The sequence below is a fragment of the Rhinolophus ferrumequinum genome, chromosome 16 (genome assembly GCF_004115265.2).
Source record: "Rhinolophus ferrumequinum isolate MPI-CBG mRhiFer1 chromosome 16, mRhiFer1_v1.p, whole genome shotgun sequence".
Lineage (NCBI taxonomy): Eukaryota > Metazoa > Chordata > Mammalia > Chiroptera > Rhinolophidae > Rhinolophus > Rhinolophus ferrumequinum.
This window is the reverse complement of record NC_046299.1, coordinates 14,300,340-14,321,277: the sequence shown is the minus strand read 5'-3', so window position 1 is coordinate 14,321,277 and position 20,938 is coordinate 14,300,340. Positions and strand designations below refer to the sequence as shown.

The following is a 20,938-nucleotide window of genomic DNA, read 5'->3' as shown; positions in this document are numbered from 1 at the left end:
TTTGGAAGAGCTGTCTGCAGGTCTGTGAGGCTCACTCAGTGCTTCTTGGGAGTCAGATGCATAATCGCCAGCTCTTTCTCCTCCATCCTTCCCACATCCTCCCCGAAGCTCCAGCCACTCCTGCCTCACCTCCCAGTCCCACCTCTGCCATTTCTCTCCTCACCCCTAGCATAAAGCCAAGGACAATTCCTGTGCAACCCCATGTACTTAGGTAGGCCCCCAGAAAAGAAAGGGAAAAACAATGTCAGAAAAGGGGAACTGAGGCAGAGAACATGTGAAACTGTGGAAGGAGTGAGATGTGGAGCTGGTACTGTGTCCTGGCTCTGCCCCTTTCTAGTTGATCTTAGGCAAGGGACTGAGCCACTCAGAGTCCAGGTCTCCTTATCAGTAAACCCAGGATGAACAACGAGATGAACTTCCTAGAGATAGTCTGATGGTTAAATGAGACACTGCATGTGAAAGTGTTTGGTCCTCTGTAACAGTGTTGGCCACATATCAGATTTCATCACTGCCACGAGCCAACTTGCATATGTACAGGGAGAGAGTGTACACGCACACGTGCCAGCACCCGGAGGGATGAAATCAAGGCTTGCAAATTCAGATGCCTCTGGGAGCCAGACAGGCAGCACGCATGAGTGAAGGAGGAAGTGGGGCCCGCATGACCAGGAGAGCACACGGCCCTTCTCAGTGGAGCTCTCAGTGAGCAACTTCAGCTGGAGCCTGGAGGAATCCAGGTCCAACTTCTGGCCAGAAGTTTAAAACTTTTACATAAAACTATCCATTTTTAAAGGTTTGCAGTTAATTCACTCTGCAGTTCAAACAAAACACCTCTGCAGTCCAAATGTAGCCTCCAGGCCCCCATTTGTGGCCATTGGTCAAAATCATAAAGTGCCCAGCCCGCAAGGGAGCTGAGGGGTCAGCTAGCTCAAATTCTCACTTGACCGAGGGAAGAAGTTGAAACCCAGAGAGGCCAACGGACCTGACCGTGCCACAGAGCTAGTTAGGACAGAGCCAGTACCCACAACCAGAAGGACAAATGACATGAGTTGGCTGTGCATTTTCGAGGTATGTGTGTGTGGGGGGGTTAGCTCCATTGCATTTTCTCCCACTTACTTCACTCTGCAGCGAGCTCGCGTACACGGAATGCGCAAGGCTGATATCGTCTTCCAAGCTCCGGGAGCCAAGCATCTGCCCTTTCATTTTCTCAAATGCCTCTTTGTATTTGTACTAAAGGGAAAGAGAGCAGGAGAGAGTAACAGCTCGGGGACAAGGGACACAGAATGGAAGAGGTGGGTATTGGGCGACAATGTTTTGTTCTTTTGACAGTAACTGGGTGAGTTAAAAGAAATGCGTGGGAGTCGTCAAAAGGCCTATTCTTTCATATGCAAGACTCCCAATGACTAAAGGGCCGGGATGCGAAGTGGCAGGACGAGTTAGCAGAGTTAGCACGTGGGCGGCCCACGCTGGAAGAAGAAGGTGCATTGTTAACAGTCTCTTCACATGGACTTGCTTTAGGAAAATGCTTGGTGGAGGGTGCATTTCATCTGCCCAGAGTCCATATGTACAGGCCAGCATCTGGCTTTGTACCCCAGCAAGGGCATTTTTTGTTGTAAAGTATGTTCTTTCTCACTGGCCGTTATCTGACTGCCCTAACACAGTCAGTTGGGAGAGGAGAGGATATGATTCACAGGCGAAAGAAAGCTGGAGTTAGGGGCAAAAGGAATAAAAATTGGTTAGTATTAAACATTGTCACAGTAAAGGAGGTGGATGCTCACGTCACTTATGATTTCACCAGAAGCCTTTGCTGCCTGGAATGGAATGGCATCCAATCTCAGTTTGTATCCACCATCTCGAAGTTTGCTCCAGGATTCCTTATACCGTGTCTGTTGGGAAGGCGTGCACAAATAAAGACGGGTATGTGACCTGGTGGTTTACCAAACGCCCGTTACCAGAATGGGAATCTGGTTTGTTGTGGAGTTTTTCTCCCATTTGGGAGTCAGAGATCACTGAGGCTTAGCAAAAATCAACAAAGAGCTGGATCCTGCCTCATGCCCACCCTTGGAGGGAAGAGCCAATGATGGGGCAGGGGAGGGAGGCGTTAAAGAGTAAGAGCTATGGACTCAGACTGACTCAGATTTCTCTGAGCAGCAAGTTGATTGGAAGAAAGAGGCGTGCGGTTGTGTGTGCATGGCTCTTAATGTGGGATAAAGAGAACTCAGCTGTCTCTATCACAGACTAGGAAAGGGGGTCCCGATAGAGCCCATGGAGGGGAGGGCTTAAATCCTCCAAGTCTCTCCTTGGCACAGCTGCTGGATATGCTCATCTATATTCTGATGCCCCCGTATTCCAGCCCCTCAGTACAAATGCCGTTGGTATTAAGGCAGTTTTCTGAGTCTCATTCTTATAAATGATCTTGACTCTTCTGCAGGACCAGCTACCAGCTATATAATTTGCAGGGCACAGTGCAAATGAAAATGTATAAAAATACCACAAATTTCAAAATGGTGACAGCAGAGGATCAAACCAAGCGCGGGGCCCTTGTGAGCAGAGAATGCTGAGCAACTAACTGCCATCGGTCCCCTGATCTCACTAATTACAACCAGGGCCCTTCCATCAGCTCACCTCACTGATATTCATGGCATTCAACTTGGCCAGCAAGACTTCAGGGATGTCGGCAGTCTGCGTGTAATGATGCTTGATGTTTTCTCCTTGTTCCTTGTACAACCTCTGTGGGTGGAGAGAAGTTTGGCATTAAACCCAGAAGCCTCCCCTATGCAGCCGTCAGCCACGCTAAACTCCAGGAGACAGGGGTGCTGCAGCTGCCACCTCCCCATAGAGACAGATCACGGGTGCCCTGCCCCCACCCAGATTTCACAGCTAGCACGGTGACACATGCTCATTCTCTCCCAAGTTCTACTTCTCAGCTCAGAACATGATCGGCTGAAACTTTCCCTCCGTTAACGTTCCACTTGCAGCACATTGCTGCTGAGATGGGTGTCAAATGAGAAATGAGGTCTAGTTAACATCCGGTAATTCTGTTATTAACTATAAGATAGGAGAGGGCATCAAAATTCAGGAGGCATGAGAGAAAATGGCTCTTCCACAGGTGAGCTTTTCCCTGGACTGACTTCAATCCTTATTCCCCTCTCCCATCTCAAGGATTCTTCTGCTAATCCACGTCTCCTGGATGGGTCTGGGGCCCTACTGTCCCAGAACTCTGATTTGGGCTGATGATATTCTAGTAGTTAGAAATGACACAGACAGTTGGCATCAGACACCAGAGAAAGTTTCAACGGGGCTTTCTTCCATCCCAAATCTTATCAGATGTGTCCAAGTTTCTACGTATCACAGCAGTGCCCCCTAGAGCTGGTTAGGGTAAGGAAGAAGCAGGTTCTTTTGTTTTCCTTCGTACAAAAGTTCTTGTTTCTCAGAATCCAATTCGATTCTGATGCGCTGATAATCAAGAAATGATAAATTCCTAAACCCGTAAGTTTGTAAATCATCCCAAAACACGTTCTGTCTGGCAGGCGTTCAGGCCATTTCAGAATGCCTGTCAAATACAGCACAACCAGAATAATTTGCTCAAGCGGGAAACAAGGGAGAGAATTTTGAAATGCCTCCCTCCAAGGTTTGTAAATTTTCCTTGTGGTAAGCTGAATGGTTTAAAGATATTTAAAAGGCATGTCTGCCCTGCACAAAGGGCTGTGGGCTTCTCAAATTAGCCCAACATGGTTAATTCATGTCCTAAAGTGAAATTTTATGGGACTTCGTCATTCAAATTAGTCTCCAATGAACCCTGCGCTGAAAGGACAAAGGCCAGCTCTTGGTTTCACATTAAAAAGGCAAGATGGGAAATGGCTTGGAGGTTTAGTCTATTGTACATACATTAGACCCAAATCATTTTCAAAGTCTCTGGGAAATTCAGCGAGGAAGAATTCCTGCCCTCAGGTCCCAAGGAGCCCTGAGCATGGCTTCAGTGTTCCAATTACCAAGAATTTCACCCAAAAGTTCCAGTTCGGAAAATGATGATGTAAAACAAAAGGAGAGGGGGAAAGGGCCCACCACAGACAAATCTTTGCGACATGCAAATGGGAAGGAATAGAGCATCAGGGCAGTGGGGTGGCAGAGCCCCAGTTGGCATCCTAGGAGTGGTAACACCCCATTTGCATCCTAATGAGGAAGCACCCCACTAAGGTGCGCCTCAGCAAAGGACAAGAAGCTCCTTCATCCTTAGAACAACAGAAGGAGCAAGCCAAGAACCCCTCGGCTTCAATCGCAGTGTTGAAAGAAGAGCCCACTCTTAGAGTCATAATGTATATACATTATCGCTTACATCCACTGCTTGGGTATAACTAATTCTGGCCTGGACCATCTCCGGAGTGTCTTTAATACTGGTAAACTTCAAAGCATCTGGATGCTGACGGTACTTCTTCTGTTGAGCAGAAAAAGATCAAAGCTGTGAATTTTATGCTGCTCTTTCATGCCATTTGAAAGAGAAAATCATAGGTTGCTTGAGATTAGAGTGAATTTGTGAACATAATTATTATTCCGCTTCCTCCATCTTTACATCCTAGGTGCCTTCCGGTTACTATTTGTTTCAATTTAAGAATAACCTCATGTCAATTAACATTAAAGTATTTCTACCTGGTACAAAGAAAATATCTCAAAATTAGGTTATAACAGTAAAATACTGTGGGATATACGCTTAGGAAAGGATTTTTTAAATAATATGTATATAGGCTTCAAATACTGTCTTAGAGTTGTTTACATATCTTCGTTTAGGTCTCCCAATTCATAGTTACATTTATCGATTAAAGCTTTTCATGAAAGGACTTGGTAGAGATTATCGCAGTGAAAACCCTGGTGTTTAACAGTTGGTAATCACACACTGTCCAGTCACTTTAGAACCTGGTTCCGTTAACATATGCAGTCATTTTTTAAAATGTTACAACAACAAGAAAAGGGGTGATATGATTGAAAGGAATCATCATACAATTGGAAAGATACTGAAACAAACAAAAAAAATTCAATTTCTGGCAAAGACCTAAGAACCCAATTTTGATTCTAAAAATCATGCTGACATTAATTCCTCTTTTTTTTTTTTTTCCAGTCAGAGTACATTTCCAGGGGACTGGAACAGTTGTGATGTTAATGGAATTATGCAGTGTATCTTTTCTCAAATCGAATAATTATTTTATAAATACTTCCTCGTTTATCGGGTTGGATTTTTGCATACTGGGGTGTCTTATGCAGACACGGGTCTATATCCAGCCAAATGTGGCCCATCACTTGTTTTTGTAAACAGAGTGCTATTGGAACACCACCACACTCATCCATTTATGTATTGTCTGGCTGATTTCTGCTATAGTGGCGAGTTGAGTAGTTGTGACAGAAACCACGTGGCCCACAAAGCCAAAAATATTTACTATCTGGTCCTGTCCAAAGAAGGTTTGCTGACTCCTGCTTTAAATGATAGGTGTGTGTGCACTTGTAGCTCTTTCAACAGTACCTTGCATGCTGTCTGAAAATTAAAAGGTGCAACGCAATTTGACACTAAACCAGAAGCACGACAAACTGAAATGAGATGGTTGGGAAAAGTTGCTAAAAGATGCCTTGACTTACTGAAGTTTGAGGACTTGTACGAAGCATGGAAGGTAAGCAAATTTGTTGAGTAAGTTTGCAAAATGAGGTGGAAAATGAAGACCACCGTGGGATAAATGGCTCCAGAAAGAACCCTCGACTACCAGACTTACATGCATGAGGGAATCGTCTTGAAGTCTAAATTACATGTAGAATGGTCTTTATGCTTTGTGTCCTTGTATGACTGGGTGCGATATTGAGAGTTTGGGATCATGAACCCTCAAAGCGAAATGTTTGCTCCTGTAAATTTGCCACATGCATCCTCCTAAGAGGAACTTTCTTTAATTACACGGAAGTACCTAGGGTAGTACAGTCTCCACTGAGCTCCCAGGGTCTTCTGAGCCTTGGATGTTGACTAACATCCTAAAAATTAGGCCAATCAGAGTGAGCCCACTTTTGATATCATTTCTGTGACATGTCCGGTAACTGGAATGTTCTCCTATGGGAAAGTAACAACGCTGGGCAGGTGTGATTGAAAAACCAAAATAGGTGCCTTTCTTTTCTAACTGTACATTCCATCTCCTCCTCAGACTCAAACAAGGTCCCATGGGGCTCACTGCCAAGGCTGAAGTCTTCTGGGGCTATGGCCACTGTGGTCTCCTCCCCACCCAGAAAAGTCTAGAAGGACGAGTCTACTCCGAAGGCAACTACACAAACGCTCACTTGCCTTCTGAGCAAGTCCCTCCCCAAACAGCCATGAACAGAGGTGGATGTGGGTGGTTGGAGGGTGTGCAGCCTCTTTGCGGGCGTGCGCCAAGGACAGCTTCCTGGTGTGTCTAGTCCAGTGGCTCGCCACCTTTCAGCACTGTCTGGAATTATTTTTGGTTGTCACAACTGGGCACAGGGTGCTACTGGCATCTAGTGGGCAGAGGCCAGGGATGCTGCCAAACATCCCACACGGCCCTGGACAGTCCTCACAACAAAGGATTAGCAAAATGTCAACAGTGTTGAGATTGAGAAACCCTGATCTGCTCAATGAGCCGGTCCTAAAATGTGAGGATATGGCTCTTTTTATAAGCGGAGTGCCTTAGGGTGCAGCTAAGGCAGCTACAAGTAGACAGGAGTGAGATTTAAGTAGAAGTGAGACCCCCGCCAACAAGAGAGAGCTGCGTCACGTGTTCGATACCACATGACTATTCAAAAACTGTTTACACTGTGGCAGAAAGAAAAATGGAGAAAAGACGCATAAGGTCACAAAAGGGCTTTCTGGGAGCAATAAATGTGTCTTTTCATCATCTCTCCCGTGTTGCTTCATTAAAAAGGTAAGTTCATGGGTAGCAATTGAGCTCCCGTTTGATTGCCATTATTATTTATCATATCATTTGTCACCCACTTTGCTTTTGCTGGGGCTCTGTGGGCCCCTACTGGTGTGTGTTTGGTATGTGGTTTCTCTCTAATTACCAGCCTGAGTCTGGGTTTTGAGGCCTTTCATGTAGCTTTGCCTTTTTCTTTGCCTTTTGAGTGGAAATTATTTTAATTTTATACAGAAATGCCACACGCCTAATGCAGCTAGGCCTGTTGCACGCTGTCAGGAAATCTCACCTCGCTAATGAGTTCTCCTGCCTTCTTCGCCTGTTCCACATTTAATGACCCGGTGGCGACCCAGCCGGTGCCTTTCATCCACTTCACATCTGCCCTGTATTGGTTCTGACAAAGGAGAAAGGAGGAAAAAAAAAAAAAAGTCAGGCCATTGTTGGTGCACAGACATTTAAAGGGCTATTAACGGCTCCTGATGTACCCTTGGTGCCAGCTGAGTCAAATGAGATGCCACTTTTGTCTTATCCGTTTCTGCACAGTCACAGGTGAGGTCCCAAAATGTAAATTAATTTCTTCTTTAATTGGAGCTGTCCTGATGATGGTGGCTTTAGGCCCCGCCCAACACTGCTGGGGAGGGTTGGGAGGAGCAGAATCAACCTTGTCCCTCATTACAGACTCATGTCTACCTCGGAAAAAGGAGCGCCCTCATTGTCTGCTTTCCCCATTTTCTTGTTTAAAATGACATGCAGGGGAGAAGAAAATGAGAATTCACAACAGAACCCAGGTGGGGAGCCATTTGAGGGAATTTCACAAGACACCCGAGGCTTCCCGCAGTGCCAATTCCTTCCTACACACCTCGGGGCAGGGCGGGTGTGTGTGTGTGTGTGTGTGTGTGTGTGTGTGTGTGTGGCGGGGGGGTTTTCTCATTTCTTTACTTGCCAATGAAGGAGTAGTTTTAACGGAAAGCCATTTAATTGGACACTTTCCTAAAACTAGCATATCCCCTATCTATCCTGAAACAGTTCCACCTGGAAGGGTGTGTCTACACGGCCCCCACTCCAGCCCCTGTGTAACAGGCTGGCTGCAGCTGCTCTGTGTTTTCAGTTCACCTACTTCCTTGTAGAAGAGTCAACCAAAGATGAAAGAAAACAGAACCAGACGGGGAATATAAGGAAAAAGGGAAGAGGGTTATTGGGGATTAGCGAGCTGATCATTCTAAAAATGGGGCCTACGAAATTTGGACCGAGTATCAGAGATGCTCTCCCATAGGACGCCACCATTAAGAATGTCACAAATACATCCCCCACCCCCATCCCAGCAATAAAAAAAAAAATAATAAAAAAAAACAAAAAAACATAGAAAACACATGTAGATCAGAATTCCAAGGAGAAAAAAATAGCTTCTGATTTCCTGTTTGGTCATATAGAATTTATGACGGGCCTCGTTTGAATGAAGAGTTAAACCACAAAGAAATGAAAATGTTTCCATTTTGAGATCCAGAACTAGGGATCCCATAACGATAAACTATGATCTTGCAGGGTCTGGGGAAACCCTTGCACCGATACGAGCACACACGCACGTGCACACACACATAGAGCTTACATCACTCTGTAAACTGTAAGCCTTCTTGGCCCACTCCACCTTCATATCTGTGGGCAGAGCCGTAAAGTCATGCGACGCCATCTTGTAGCCTATGTCTGTGGCTAAGTGTTGAGCCTTACGAGCGTGCACAAGATGCAGCATGTCCAGGGAGACGTGGCACTGGGACCTGGTGTCCTCGAAGCCCTTCTTGTACTCCAGTTCACTCTGCAGCTTGGACATTTGCAGCGAGTGGCTCATTTGCGAATCCCCCTGGGCATCCTTTGCCCCAATGAGCTTCCCTCTGCACCTCTCATAATCTTCCTTGTACTTCACCTACAGGAGAAGAGGACAGCAGGGGCACGTGCATGAAAGTTCAAACAAAGCCACACAACAGAATCCTATTAGAATTAGTGTCACAAAAGTTCGCCGCCTTTGAACAACCGATGGATTTCCTTTCATCAAACAGTGAAGTACAATATTACTGCTCATTATTCTCTTTTCACCCCAGCTGCCAGAAAACTCAGAGCCAAACCGAATGCTCAGCTATAGAACAGTCTTCTCCCAACAGTCTGCTGAAATTCCATCTTTTGTCTATATTACTTGAGGTCCCTGTTTCTGGATTTATTTTTAAGTGGCCTGTTGCTTTCACTGAAAGCCACTTTAAAATCCTTTTTGGTTAATAGTTGAGAACATTATAAATAAAAAGTCATGAAATAAAAAAGACACAGAATATCCAAAATACAATTGTTGCTTGAGAAAGGAGCTCAAATTAAAAAATAATGGAGACACATAAATATTTAGGAGGATGGGGAGCAAAAGGGAACGTGTCGACCTAAAACAAACAAAAAAAAAGCACTAGGCCACGAGTAATGAGGATCAGAAGAAAGAATACATATGGAAATGCTTTAAAAAGTGTAACAGGGTACCAGTGTGTGGCATTATTTTCAACATTATCATTACTGTGGCCATCAGGAGACTCTGGCTCTATGCTGACAATAACAACGACAGTGTCACCATCTGCCACCATTTACTGAACACGTACTACTATGAGCCAGGCATGGTATAAAGCTGCGCCACTCAACCTGCACCTGAACGCCAGGGCTGGTTTGAAAAATGTTACCAGCTGATAACATAAGGAGCTTGTGTCGGAATGTAAACAACTCCATCACCAAGCCACTGTTTAGTTCAGCTGATATCTACATATATTTATGTATATATAATATATATAGATATACAATGTAAATATATAATACATATACATATACTACATGATATGTATTGTATATATAGTCTGTATATATGTGTGTGTATATACATACACATATACATATATGTATACGTGTGTGTGTGTGTGTGTCTGTGTGTGTGTGTGTGTGTGTGTACACAGCAGAATTCGTGGGGGTTTGTACAAGATGGACACCAACTCACCTCACTGGCCAGGTCCCTCTTGGCTTTGGCTGCCAGGAAGGCCAAAGAATCAAGACGCAGTTCAAACCCTTTCGCCTTCTGGTTTTCCCAGCTGCTTTTATACAGTTTCTAAGGGGATTTAGGAGAAGAGAGATCATCCTTATGCGAGAGGGGGCCCCTAGACTCCGTAACGACCTCTCTAGGAGACCCCAAGAGCCACAGAAACCCTATAGCCAGAATACAACCAGGGCTTCTTGTTCCTGCCTTAAAGCCTCTTCATACACATGGTTTCGATCAAAAAAGCAGAAATTGAACTCCAGAAGTTTTGAAAAAATACTAGGAGTCTTCATGAAAGCTCAAAGACATGCCAAAGGGATGACACGCACAACACACAGCAACGTTTCTAGAAAGTGTTCTCCACTTCTGTCCACACACCCCACCCAGCCCCGCAGCGGCCCCAGCTGCACTCTTTTCACTTTCGGTCCCCAACCTCTCTTCCCTTGGGCCTTTTCTTTACTCCTCCCATTTCCTGCCCTGCCTTCACCTCCGGATTTCAAGTTCTTTCTTCTGGAAGGCTCCCCTCCCTTTCTGCATGTGAATCCCTTTAGCCTTTGCTGCTCCTTCTAATTCACCCCTCAACCCATTAGTTGGATCAAGACCCCAAAGACTTGGGAGCTGAGTGGAAGAGCTTAAGGCCCTCCGTAGAAGACAGAGGTGGAAAGTTGGAACTATGCATACTTCTGTGCCTAAGAGTCAAACTACCCTGTGCACAGTCCTCCACGTACTTTCCATATATTAGCTCTGAAGCCTCATGACAGCCCAGTGAGGAAGGGACTAGTCTTCCTCTCATTGAACCAACTGGACAACTGAGAGCAAACAATTTACCCAAAGTCACATACCTAGTAAGTGGCAGAGCCAAAGATCAAACCCAGGCAGTCTGGAGCCAACGTCTGAGCTCATACTCACCACCCTATGACACTGCTCTTATGCTCTTGCAACTCCGACCCTGGAATAACCTCGGCCCCCTACCCCAACACATGGCAGCTCAAGTCCCCACCAGCTCATTCCTAGGAAAAGAGGTCCTCCCTGTAGAACACTGGTCAGGGACGAGGTGTGCTGGATGAGCTGTTTACAATGACCAGATGTGTGTAAGCTCAGTGGACACACCAGCACGGCTGGCGGGGTTTGCTGACCAGGTGCCTACACGGGGAAGCAGGGCCCATGGCTGTACCTCGCTGAGATTGGCAGCGTTGGCTCGGGCCTGTAGGAAGAGGGGCTCGTCTTTGCTGATGCTGTACTGATGGAGGGACTGCTCGCTTCCTGCCTTGTAGGCCACCTGTCGGGAGAGAGAACTGGGTTACGAGCAGGTGGCAGGCGCGAGTGGCTGGCATGGCAGCACTCGGGGGTCTTTACGTCTGCTTGGCCCTTCTGTGACGTGCCTGGGAAGTCCATTACCAAACCAACCAGACCAGACACCGGCCGGCAGGATACAGTAAACGAGGCTTAAGGCATTAAGGTGATGAGAAAAGGACAAGCAGCAGTGAGGAGCTGAGAGAAGAATGTGGCCAGGGGACCAATCTGAAAACCACTTGAAGGTTTTGTTCCCACACCTTTCCCTTGGGAAGGCATCGACTTCCCCAAGCTGTTCTTGCGCACGCTATCCACGGCCTCAAAAAATAGCCCACCAGAGGGTTCAGATGAGCAGACTCCCCAAGTAGGAAAAATAAGAAGCATACTCTGCCTCCTGCACCCCTATAATGAATCCTACTGCATTTGTAGGTTCCGACACCTGGAAAGTGGGCAGCGACCAAAAAGAATATGAGTGAACATCTCTGCGGAAAACTTGTCACTCTTGCTCTTTCTCTTTCCCCTTCCCTCCCACCCCCTTAGCAACAACTTGGGTTGCTAAGTTGAGTCTGAGTTATGTTGAATGCATCCTTTCTAGCAGGTATAGCTGGACCTTTAGGATAGAAAGCTAGAAAGATTCTGGCCAGACTGTAGCAACTATATAGCACCTACTGGGTGCAGGTATACAGCACATGCTGAATAATGAATGTGGGGTTTCATTGCTCTGCCTCCCACATCTGAGCTCAAGTGGGCATGAAAGGCACACAGCCCACAAGCAAGAGTTATCTTCCTCCAAGATAATTCTCTGCTGTCCAGAATTATGGAGTCTCTGGTGAAAGACAGAAGAAAGAGAAAGAAAGAAGAAACTAGGCGATACTGAAAGCTGCACATGAATAACGTCAGTGGGCATCTATCCCCGACAAGCAGGGAAAAGTGTGGTGGGTGAGGCAGCACGGCCTGGTGCCCAGTTCCCAGAGACAGCCTGGAAGCCTGTGGGAAGCTGGGTCCTGACTATTTAAAGGGATGGTTCTTTGGTTCCTGGATTTTGTCTGGGCAGCTCCTGCAATTGGCTCAGGGGTTCCCAGGCTCGTGACACAGCAGCGTGGTGGAGAAAGAGCAGCCCAGACTCACCCCGCTCTGCAGCTCCTGGCTCTTCTTGGCGTGCTCCATCTGGGAGCTGTCGGCCACACTGGTGAACTTCATCTCGTCCACCCTCTGCCTGTAGTTTTTCTGTTTCCAAAGAAAAGGGGCCCGATAGCACTGGGATTAAGCTGCGCCCCCCCCAAACCCCCGCCACCACCACCACACACATAGGCACATATACACACGTATACTTTCTGTGTCCCAAGCATCTCCTTGTGGGGTGGGGGGATGTCCCAGCTAGTCCTGCAGCTTACACAGGACCACACACACCTGAGACTGCCTGCTCTGCTGAGACTGGTCTAGCTGCTACTAGTGAATGGGGACTTGAAGTTCTCCCCCTTAGTAAATCCTGTATTTCACCAGGTGCCCTGGGATGTGCCCATTTTATAAGTCTAGGTCTGACGCAGGGGAGAGTGAGGTGTAGGGAAGGTGGACTTGACAACCATAAAGACCAAGGTCCAACTCTTGCCAGCATCATGACCTTGGTCACGTCACTTAATCACCTGAGCCACTCGTGCTTTGACTACACAATGGGGAAACCAATGGGAGCGGCCTCACTCTGGGTGGAGTGGAATCCGCAGGCAGGATAAGTGCTCACTGCGTTGGCCATCACCGCTATTCATGGTGCTGTCAGGATTATGGAGGAGCCATCTGCTCTAAGGACGGGTAATGACAGGAGCCACAGACAGAGGGCGGCAGCCAGCTGGATTCACCCTCACAGTCTCTTAGTGTTCCAGATCACTGAGGTCTTGTCCTCCCCGTGTCCCCATCTCACAGCCACAGACTAATTGGCAACATGTCACATGTGCTAATTCCGTCCCTCACCATGGGACTTCTTGTCCTCAGGGGTTAGTTCCTCTGGCTTTTCCACTGGACTCGCCAAAGTTGATGGCACAGGTGGCCGCTGAGAATGGCTTGTTGAAGCAAAAGCTTCACGTGGTGGGGAGATTAGAGATGAGCAAATTCCCCAGTGCTATTGGCAAGAGGGTTATAGATACCAACTGAACCCCAAATAGGGACAGGAATATTGAAAACTCTTAGATTTCTTCCCTTTAGGAAAAAAAAATTCTGGAGTAAATATTCCAGAGCCTTGTAATCTCCGTTTTAGTTCTAGTGTGTTGAATGGGTGAATTTCGCCACATAATTGAAGGAAGTTGCATGGCCCTTTCCATGGTTGGAAATTCACAGTCATCCCAGATTCTACATTGGTTAAAATACGTAATTGACGAGCCAAGAATCCACTCTGCACAGAACACACCAGCGATATTAAAAGGGGGAAGGAGATGATGTCTTCCTGGCCCTCAAGGAGCTTAACAATTAGTAGGCACAGGAAGTGAGACAGAAATGGACACTCCTCAGGCTGAATTCATTCCTCAGGCTGATTGGGGCCCCTCACTGCACCCCTGTCCAAGACAAATGGGGCACCTGGATTTTAGCTGGTCTCAAAGAAGCTAAGTAATAGGAAGCCTAAAGGGTCACTGTCTTCTCTCTACCTTCCTTACTTACATATTCTAGCTGGAATGCGTCTGTGTCGCAGAGAAGGATGAGTGCCATAGGAAAATAAGAATAAATAACAAAATGGGCTTTGGGGGTACAATATTGCTTAGCGGGGCATTGGCTCAAACACTGGATACAGACACCAGCTCTGCTACTTCCCGGAAGTGCGACTACGTCTCACTCTCCTCCTATGTAAAATGTGTGACTCACGTAGGGCTGTGGTGAGCAATAAATGAGCAATATGTACGTAACGCACTCAAGGTGGTCCATAAATGGCAGCAATGAGTACATAACTATTATTGGTCCACAACTGGCAGCTACGACCATCACTATTATTACCATTTGCAAAAGAGATGCTGACTCAGCCTTCCTGGCCCCAAAACAAGAATCCCCTTTGACCATCCCAAACACAGCTCCTAAAATAGTCACATTTCCATATCAAATGCCCTTTAAAAGTCCTCCTCTGTCCGCTGCCAAGGCAGCTTTCCACAGTGCAAAGAGAACCAGGCTCAGAGCCACAGGGACTTTGGAGGGTAGCCCGTCCAACCTTCTCGTTTTTATGCGAGAGAAAGGGGATCCAAAGGGTTGAGACACTTGCTCGAAGTGTGCAGTGAGTTTAAGGCACAAGCAAAATGAGAACGCTGACCTCCAAATGTCCTGCACAACAAACACATGCTTCTCCCGTGCTAACTGTGTATTGCAACCCTTCTGAACTATTCTTTGGATGCAACTGGCTACTTCAAGTAGATTGGTAGGCTTCTTGCAAATACCTCCCCAGGAAGTTTAAGGGTGCGGAAGGTTAGTTCAGGGAGCTACAGGTGCAAAATGAAGACATACTCCTCTGAGTCACACCCAAAATAAGTCTGGGGGTTGGGGAGGGGGCACCAGAGGAAAAGATCACGGCTAAAAGCCAGGGGCCCAGGCTCAGGTTACCTCGCTGACCAGTTGTCCGGCCTTCTTGGCCTGTTCCAAATTGAGACTGCCCTCTGTCAGCCACCCCACACCTTTCATCCATGCCAGGTCAGCTTTGTATTGTAGCTACAAGAGAAAAACAGAGCTCTAATCAGACACACGGGTGCAGACTGGGCAAAGTTAAGGGGAATGTCAGGGAAACCCTTGCTCCTGTGTTTGTCTTCCTAGAAGAACGGCTCCCTACTCTTGTATAGTCATATAGGCAGAACTCTACTTGGGGTGGAGGACGGGGGCCCCCTGTTACCAGAAGAGCATGTCCTACCTTAACGCTGAAACGGCACAACCTAACCGAAAAGAGGGCTTTGCAGACTTTCTGACCAAGTACCCTCTCTGCCAACCTGCTACATTTCCAAGATTTACTTACTGTTGCCAACATTTGACTCCTCTGCTTATCTTGACTTTCATCACAGCTCTGAGCCCCAACCCTCCACCCTTTAGTCTCCACTGTCTCAACTATCTCTGTATCTCTACCTCCCCATCCAGGCTCCCTGGGCCTGGCACAGCGCCAGCAGTTCTTCCTCCACGTTATGTCACAGACTCATGCACAGGTTCAAAATCACTCTGAAAGTGGCACTGTATCCAATTGCAAGAGATGCATGGGGAGAACTGGCAATGTGTGAGGGCTTACCTCACTCTGGAGCCCATAGGCTTTTTTGGCCCACTGAGTCTTCATATCTTCAGGCACCACAGTGTATTCGTGCAGTTTTTTCCTGTAGTCCAGGTCACTGGCCAGAGCCTGGGCCTTCTTAGCATGTGTGATGTTGACCATATCCATGGGCAGGTGGAAATGGGTCTTACTCTCTTCAAAGCCTTTCTTGTATTCAACCTTGAATGCAGCAAAACAAGGCCCATTACTTAAAGCCTGCCTTTGCAGGAGTTATGTGCAAACACAGGAAAGAAGCCCAGGGTTTCCTGAGAAACTGGCACTCTGGGCAAGGCCACCTGTCTGTCAGAAAGATGGGACCCAATTCCTGGCCAATTCTCTGTAAGGAGACGGTGCTGAGAAGCTGAGGTTCTACACTACTTTGTCTCTGGATGGAATGCCTCCTACCAATCCTAAATGTTTTTACCTGGCTACCCCAAGAGGCAAACACTCTATCCATGTCTTCTGTACAAGCTTTAAGAAGCAGAATAACAAAGCTTGGGCTCCAGAGCCAGAGTAGCCTGAGTTCAAACTTGATCTGCCTTTTGCCAGCTGGATGACCTCTGGAAAGTTACAGTACCTCTCTAAATGCTCATGTTCCTCAAGGGACTATTGTGATAAGTAAACAAAATAGTAGGTGACACCTGCTTGGTGCAGCGATTGGCATATAGAAAATGCTTAACAAATGTTAGCAATGAGGATGGCAATAATACTGGTGATGATTGATGGTGATGATGGTGGTGATGGTAATGATGATGATGGCAGTGATGGTGATGATGGTGATGGTGATGATGGTGGTGACGGTAATGGTGGTGATGTGATGATAGTGGTGGTGATGGTGGTGGTGATGGTGTTGGTGATGGTAATGATGATGATGGCAGTGATGGTGGTGATGGTGATGGTGATGATGGTGGTGACGGTAATGGTGGTGATGTGATGATAGTGGTGGTGATGGTGGTGGTGATGGTGTTGGTGATGGTAATGATGATGATGGCAGTGATGGTGGTGATGGTGATGGTGATGATGGTGGTGACGGTAATGGTGGTGATGTGATGATAGTGGTGATGGTGGTGATGTGATGATGGCAGTGGTGGTGGTGATGGTGGTGGTGGTGATGGTGGTGATAGTGATGATGGTGGTGACGGTGATAATGTGATGATGGCGGTGGTGGTGGTGATGGTGGTGATGGTGATGATGGTGGTGGTGATGGTGTTGGTGATGGTAATGATGGTGATGGTGGTGGTGGTGATGATAGCAATGGTAATGGTGATGATGGCGGTGACAGTGATGGTGCTGATGGTGGTTTTAGGGAAAGGTAATGTGCTATAGTAAAAGGAGAATGGTGCCAGTAAGTTAGAGTTCTAGGCTCTAATTCTCTACCTTTCCACCACTACGACTGACTACTATATAACTTTGGGCAAGACACAATCTTTTTGGCCCTAGATGCTCCAACTGCAAATATGAAATCCCATTTTGTTCTCTGTCTAAACTGAAGCCACATTCTCAATGCCTCTGTGTGCTTCACAGCTATGCCCTGCACAGGGCTTGTTCTATAGGCACATCCAAAATGGAGACCCACGTGCTAAGTCTCTTATTCTAGTCAAGCCATGGCTCCTTAATGACTCATCAGGTAATTATATCCGACTGCACCATAGGAGCAGTATAAGCTGGCCTCCCAGCTTGGATCAGGCAGTTGTAAAGCAGAAACCTAAAACTCATGTGTCCTTTTTAACTATTCAGCCTTGGCAGGGCACCAAGTCTGTCCCTTCTGGCAGAACTCTTTTTCGCCAAAGGATTTTAGTATGTGACATTTACTTAGGTTAATCTCCAGCCATTAGAGTTGTTTAGAAGGAGCGTCTTTTTGATTGGTGGGAGCCTGAGTGCCCTAGTCGTTTGCTAAATATTATGAGTATCATGTGTGTTTGTGACCACAAGAGTCATCCAGGACATCGCCGCAATAAGCAGGGTGCTCACTGTCTAACTCTCCCGGTAGAATCAAGCTCCATTAGGGAGGAACCTGCTCTGTGGTATTCATTCTCACAGCCCCCGTGTTTCCCACAGGATCATGCCCATGATCCTGTAGTCGCATGGTCATCTGTCAAATGAATAAATGGGACCAAACGTCTTTGTACCTTCATCAGGAGATGCTGGCCACCCTTAGGGGCCACGCTACTTATCTATTTTAAAAGAATAGTATTCCTTTGGCAACATAAAGAAATGGAACAAACATCTCACGCGAGCCAGGAAAGAAATTGTAGGTGGAAGTCAATAAAGATAACAGTCCCAGGTGAAGGAGGCCCAGGAAAAAACCTTCAAGTAACACACCGCTAAGTAAAGGGTGGAGGGGAGAAAAGCACGTACCTCGCTGCTCATCTTGGCAACGTGCAGAGAGTGCAGGAGCCTAGTGTCTGTCGTTCCCATGACTTTGCCTTTGGTTTTTTCATATTCTTCTTTGTATTTAATCTTGAGAGAAAGAAGAAAGTCTACTGTGAGTGAGAGAGAAACTTTGCCATCTCAGGGGCTTTGCTTTTAACAAGTGCAAGGGAGACCATTCTGAAAGAAACACCTCCTCGCCTTTCACACCCAGAAGATTAAAGTACTGTGATGTTTACAACATTAACAGTCTTTTTTTTTTTTTTTTTTTTTTTTTTGTCTTTTTTCTGCAGGGCCACTGACATTTTACCGGAACCATTTCTTATGCATTTCTGAGTTAATAAGAGGAAACCCACATTGCTAGCAAGCTCTCCGGAAGCTTTGGCGGCCAGCAGAGACATGGCATCCAGCTTCATCTCAAATCCTTTCCCCTTGCTCTTCTCCCAGCCTTCTTTGTATTTAACCTGACAAACAAAAGCACAGGTTGAATAGAGTCACTATCCATATTCCTGTCAAAAGTTGAAGAGAAATTAAGGGGGAGGAAAAAAAAAGTAAAGTTGGTTTTTTTGTCTATCTATAGACCAGAATCTTGGTGTTATTATCAAAAGGCTCATAGCGATTATTAAGACATTTAATTGATTCCGTAGCTGTTGGGCCATGCAGGGCAGTGGTAATGGGACAGGACAAAGAGAAGCCCTGTGTGCTCATCCTAGCTCTGGTGTTTCCTGATCACGTGGCCTTGGGCGAATTACTTTATGCCTTAGTTGACCATTTGCAAAAAGAATATCATGCCGGTAGTAACGTGTCTCAGAGTTGATATGAGAATGAATCGGATATAGTATATGAAAACAGATCTTAAGCTGGTAAAGCACAACAGAGATACAAGGTATTGATATTGACAACGTCATGGTAACAGCACCTACTGTTTAACGGCCCTTCTCTAAGTGCCTTCTACTCGTCAACAACAAATGTTCACATTAGGCCTGTGAGGCTCAGAGACATTAAAACCTTACATAGGGGTCATGGGTTAAAACTGGCCAACATCTGACTCAGGTGATCTGATACCAAAGCCCATGTCATTATGTCCCTACAAAAGTTAATTTCTGGGGTTATAACCATTGAATAAAACCATATGCAAATCGCCTACCTCAGTGCCCAGCATGGAACAAGTATTCAACAAACATTAGTTCCTTTTCTTTTCTCCTGCCCCACAAATCCCATCTAGAGCGAAAGCCAAATCCTAGCCCATTTGGGACTCCAGTAAGAATCCAGTGATTAAGATTGATTTTCTTAAAACTTAAATTTTCTCTACATAGCAAAGCTCCGGTCACCAGGATGATGATGATGGGGATGACGGTGATGGTGATGACGGTGGTGGTGGTGGGTGTGTCTATGTGTTCATGTACATGTGCTCAGATAATGAGAATTAAATTGCTATGATCAGCTTATCCCCGTGAACTACCACGTGCCAGCAAAATTCAAAATTATAACACGGTGGGTGCCTTGGATGAACCTCTTCCGTTAGCAGAATGGCCCTGGTTCATTGGGACTGCTATCTTCACGTCCACCTCTGTACATACGGCCACCCACGCTGCCTGCTTACCTCACTAAAGAGTTCGGCATTGGTTTTGGCCTTCACCAGCTGAGGTACATCCTGGGGCAATGTGTAATTCAGCTTATTTTTCTCATAGTCAGCGCGGTAATTCACCTGTTGAATTTAAAATAAGCCCGCAGGGTAAATGCAAAGTTTCTATATGGACCGAAGGAGAATTTCTGAGAGAACACTCTCTTTTTCACTTTCCTCTTAGACTCAAAGCAGAGAAGGAGTTTCTGGAAAAGTCATTTTACAAGGAAGCCTGTAATTTTATTTATGTTTTAAATTAACAGATTGAAAAATGTCGATGCAAAGTAAAACAACTCATAGACATTTGAAGTTGGGAGGTCACAAACGATTTCCCTGTAGCTACTTCACCAGCTCCTCTTTGAAGCACATGGGGAACGCAACTTAGTTTTTCAACTTGCTGCAGGGCTAAACAGCTTGCCAACATGCAGGGTGAATACTCAGAGAGAAATTATCGGATGCCTGCTCACACTGAGAAAAAGCCATCTTAAGTCACAAAGAAAGAGCCAACCAGACATTACGTGACTCCCAGTGGTAGAACAGAGCATCGCCCGAGAAGCAGTCTTACTCAGAAATTAAACCTGAACCTGATCAAGTCTATAGACCCAACCATTATTTTATAGGACATTTGGAGGCCAGAGGAACACAGGAAGTCCACATCGGGATGCCGTCGGCAAAGCTCAGACTGAGACAAATGTTACAGGATAAACAATCCGGTTTCTTCAACAAACAACTTGCAAGAAAAGAGATAAAGAAGAAAACCTAAAGATGAAAAGAGTCTTAAAAGACATATCAAGCAATCACAAAGTGTGGACCTTATCTGGATTCTGATTCAAACAAACTGTAAGAAAAAATTATAACCTTCTGAGACAATTGGAATGTCGAATGATAACTGAACATTGGTGATATTGAGAATTGCTGGTGTGGCATATTAAAATTGTGTAAATATGTTTAAATTTCTTTATCTTTTAGAGATTCATACGAAAATACTTATAGGTTAAATTGTATAACACCTGGGATTTTCTTCAAAATAATATAGGAGGGGAACGGAGTAGACGGGCATATAGTTGAAGCAAGACTGGCCATGAGTTGATAATTGGTGAAGCTGGCTGATGGATGCTCGGGGATTCATCACACTATTCTTTGAATGTATTTGAAATTTTCCTGAGCAAAATGTTTACATCGAGAGGGGTCATTTCACAATTGTAATAAGACATGTATCACCATTACTGAAAGTCAAATCCTTAGGGAGCCAGATGTCCAGAGGCCACAAAGCAATTAGCAGTCGCACATCCCCAGCAGAGCAGGTCAGGTCACTTACATGACTCAGTTGCTGGGCATTGATTTTGGCTTGCATGATCTGAGGCGTGTTGGTCACAGAGCTGTATTTCAACTTGTCGATGCTTTGCCTGTAGTTGACCTGGGTAAAAAGAGGCATGGGAAGATGTCACTCATAC

At 46.0% G+C, this 20,938-nt stretch overlaps 1 protein-coding gene across 4 annotated transcripts in view; it reads right to left on the bottom strand.

The window, feature by feature from the left end:
- The window catches only part of NRAP (nebulin related anchoring protein), a 66,625-nt gene that overhangs the window by 20,965 nt on the left and 24,722 nt on the right, over positions 1-20,938 (bottom strand). For all 4 annotated transcript variants that reach the window (XM_033130621.1, XM_033130624.1, XM_033130622.1 and 1 more), the window contains 15 exons: positions 20,803-20,901; positions 19,464-19,568; positions 18,217-18,324; positions 17,849-17,950; positions 15,473-15,670; positions 14,806-14,910; positions 12,364-12,462; positions 11,117-11,221; positions 9,907-10,014; positions 8,500-8,811; positions 7,183-7,287; positions 4,334-4,432; positions 2,623-2,727; positions 1,776-1,883; positions 1,114-1,227 (listed from right to left, as the gene is read on the bottom strand). In XM_033130621.1, the coding sequence (XP_032986512.1) occupies positions 1,114-1,227; positions 1,776-1,883; positions 2,623-2,727; positions 4,334-4,432; positions 7,183-7,287; positions 8,500-8,811; positions 9,907-10,014; positions 11,117-11,221; positions 12,364-12,462; positions 14,806-14,910; positions 15,473-15,670; positions 17,849-17,950; positions 18,217-18,324; positions 19,464-19,568; positions 20,803-20,901 (1,872 nt within the window). The remainder of the gene's footprint in view (positions 1-1,113; positions 1,228-1,775; positions 1,884-2,622; positions 2,728-4,333; positions 4,433-7,182; positions 7,288-8,499; positions 8,812-9,906; positions 10,015-11,116; positions 11,222-12,363; positions 12,463-14,805; positions 14,911-15,472; positions 15,671-17,848; positions 17,951-18,216; positions 18,325-19,463; positions 19,569-20,802; positions 20,902-20,938) is intronic.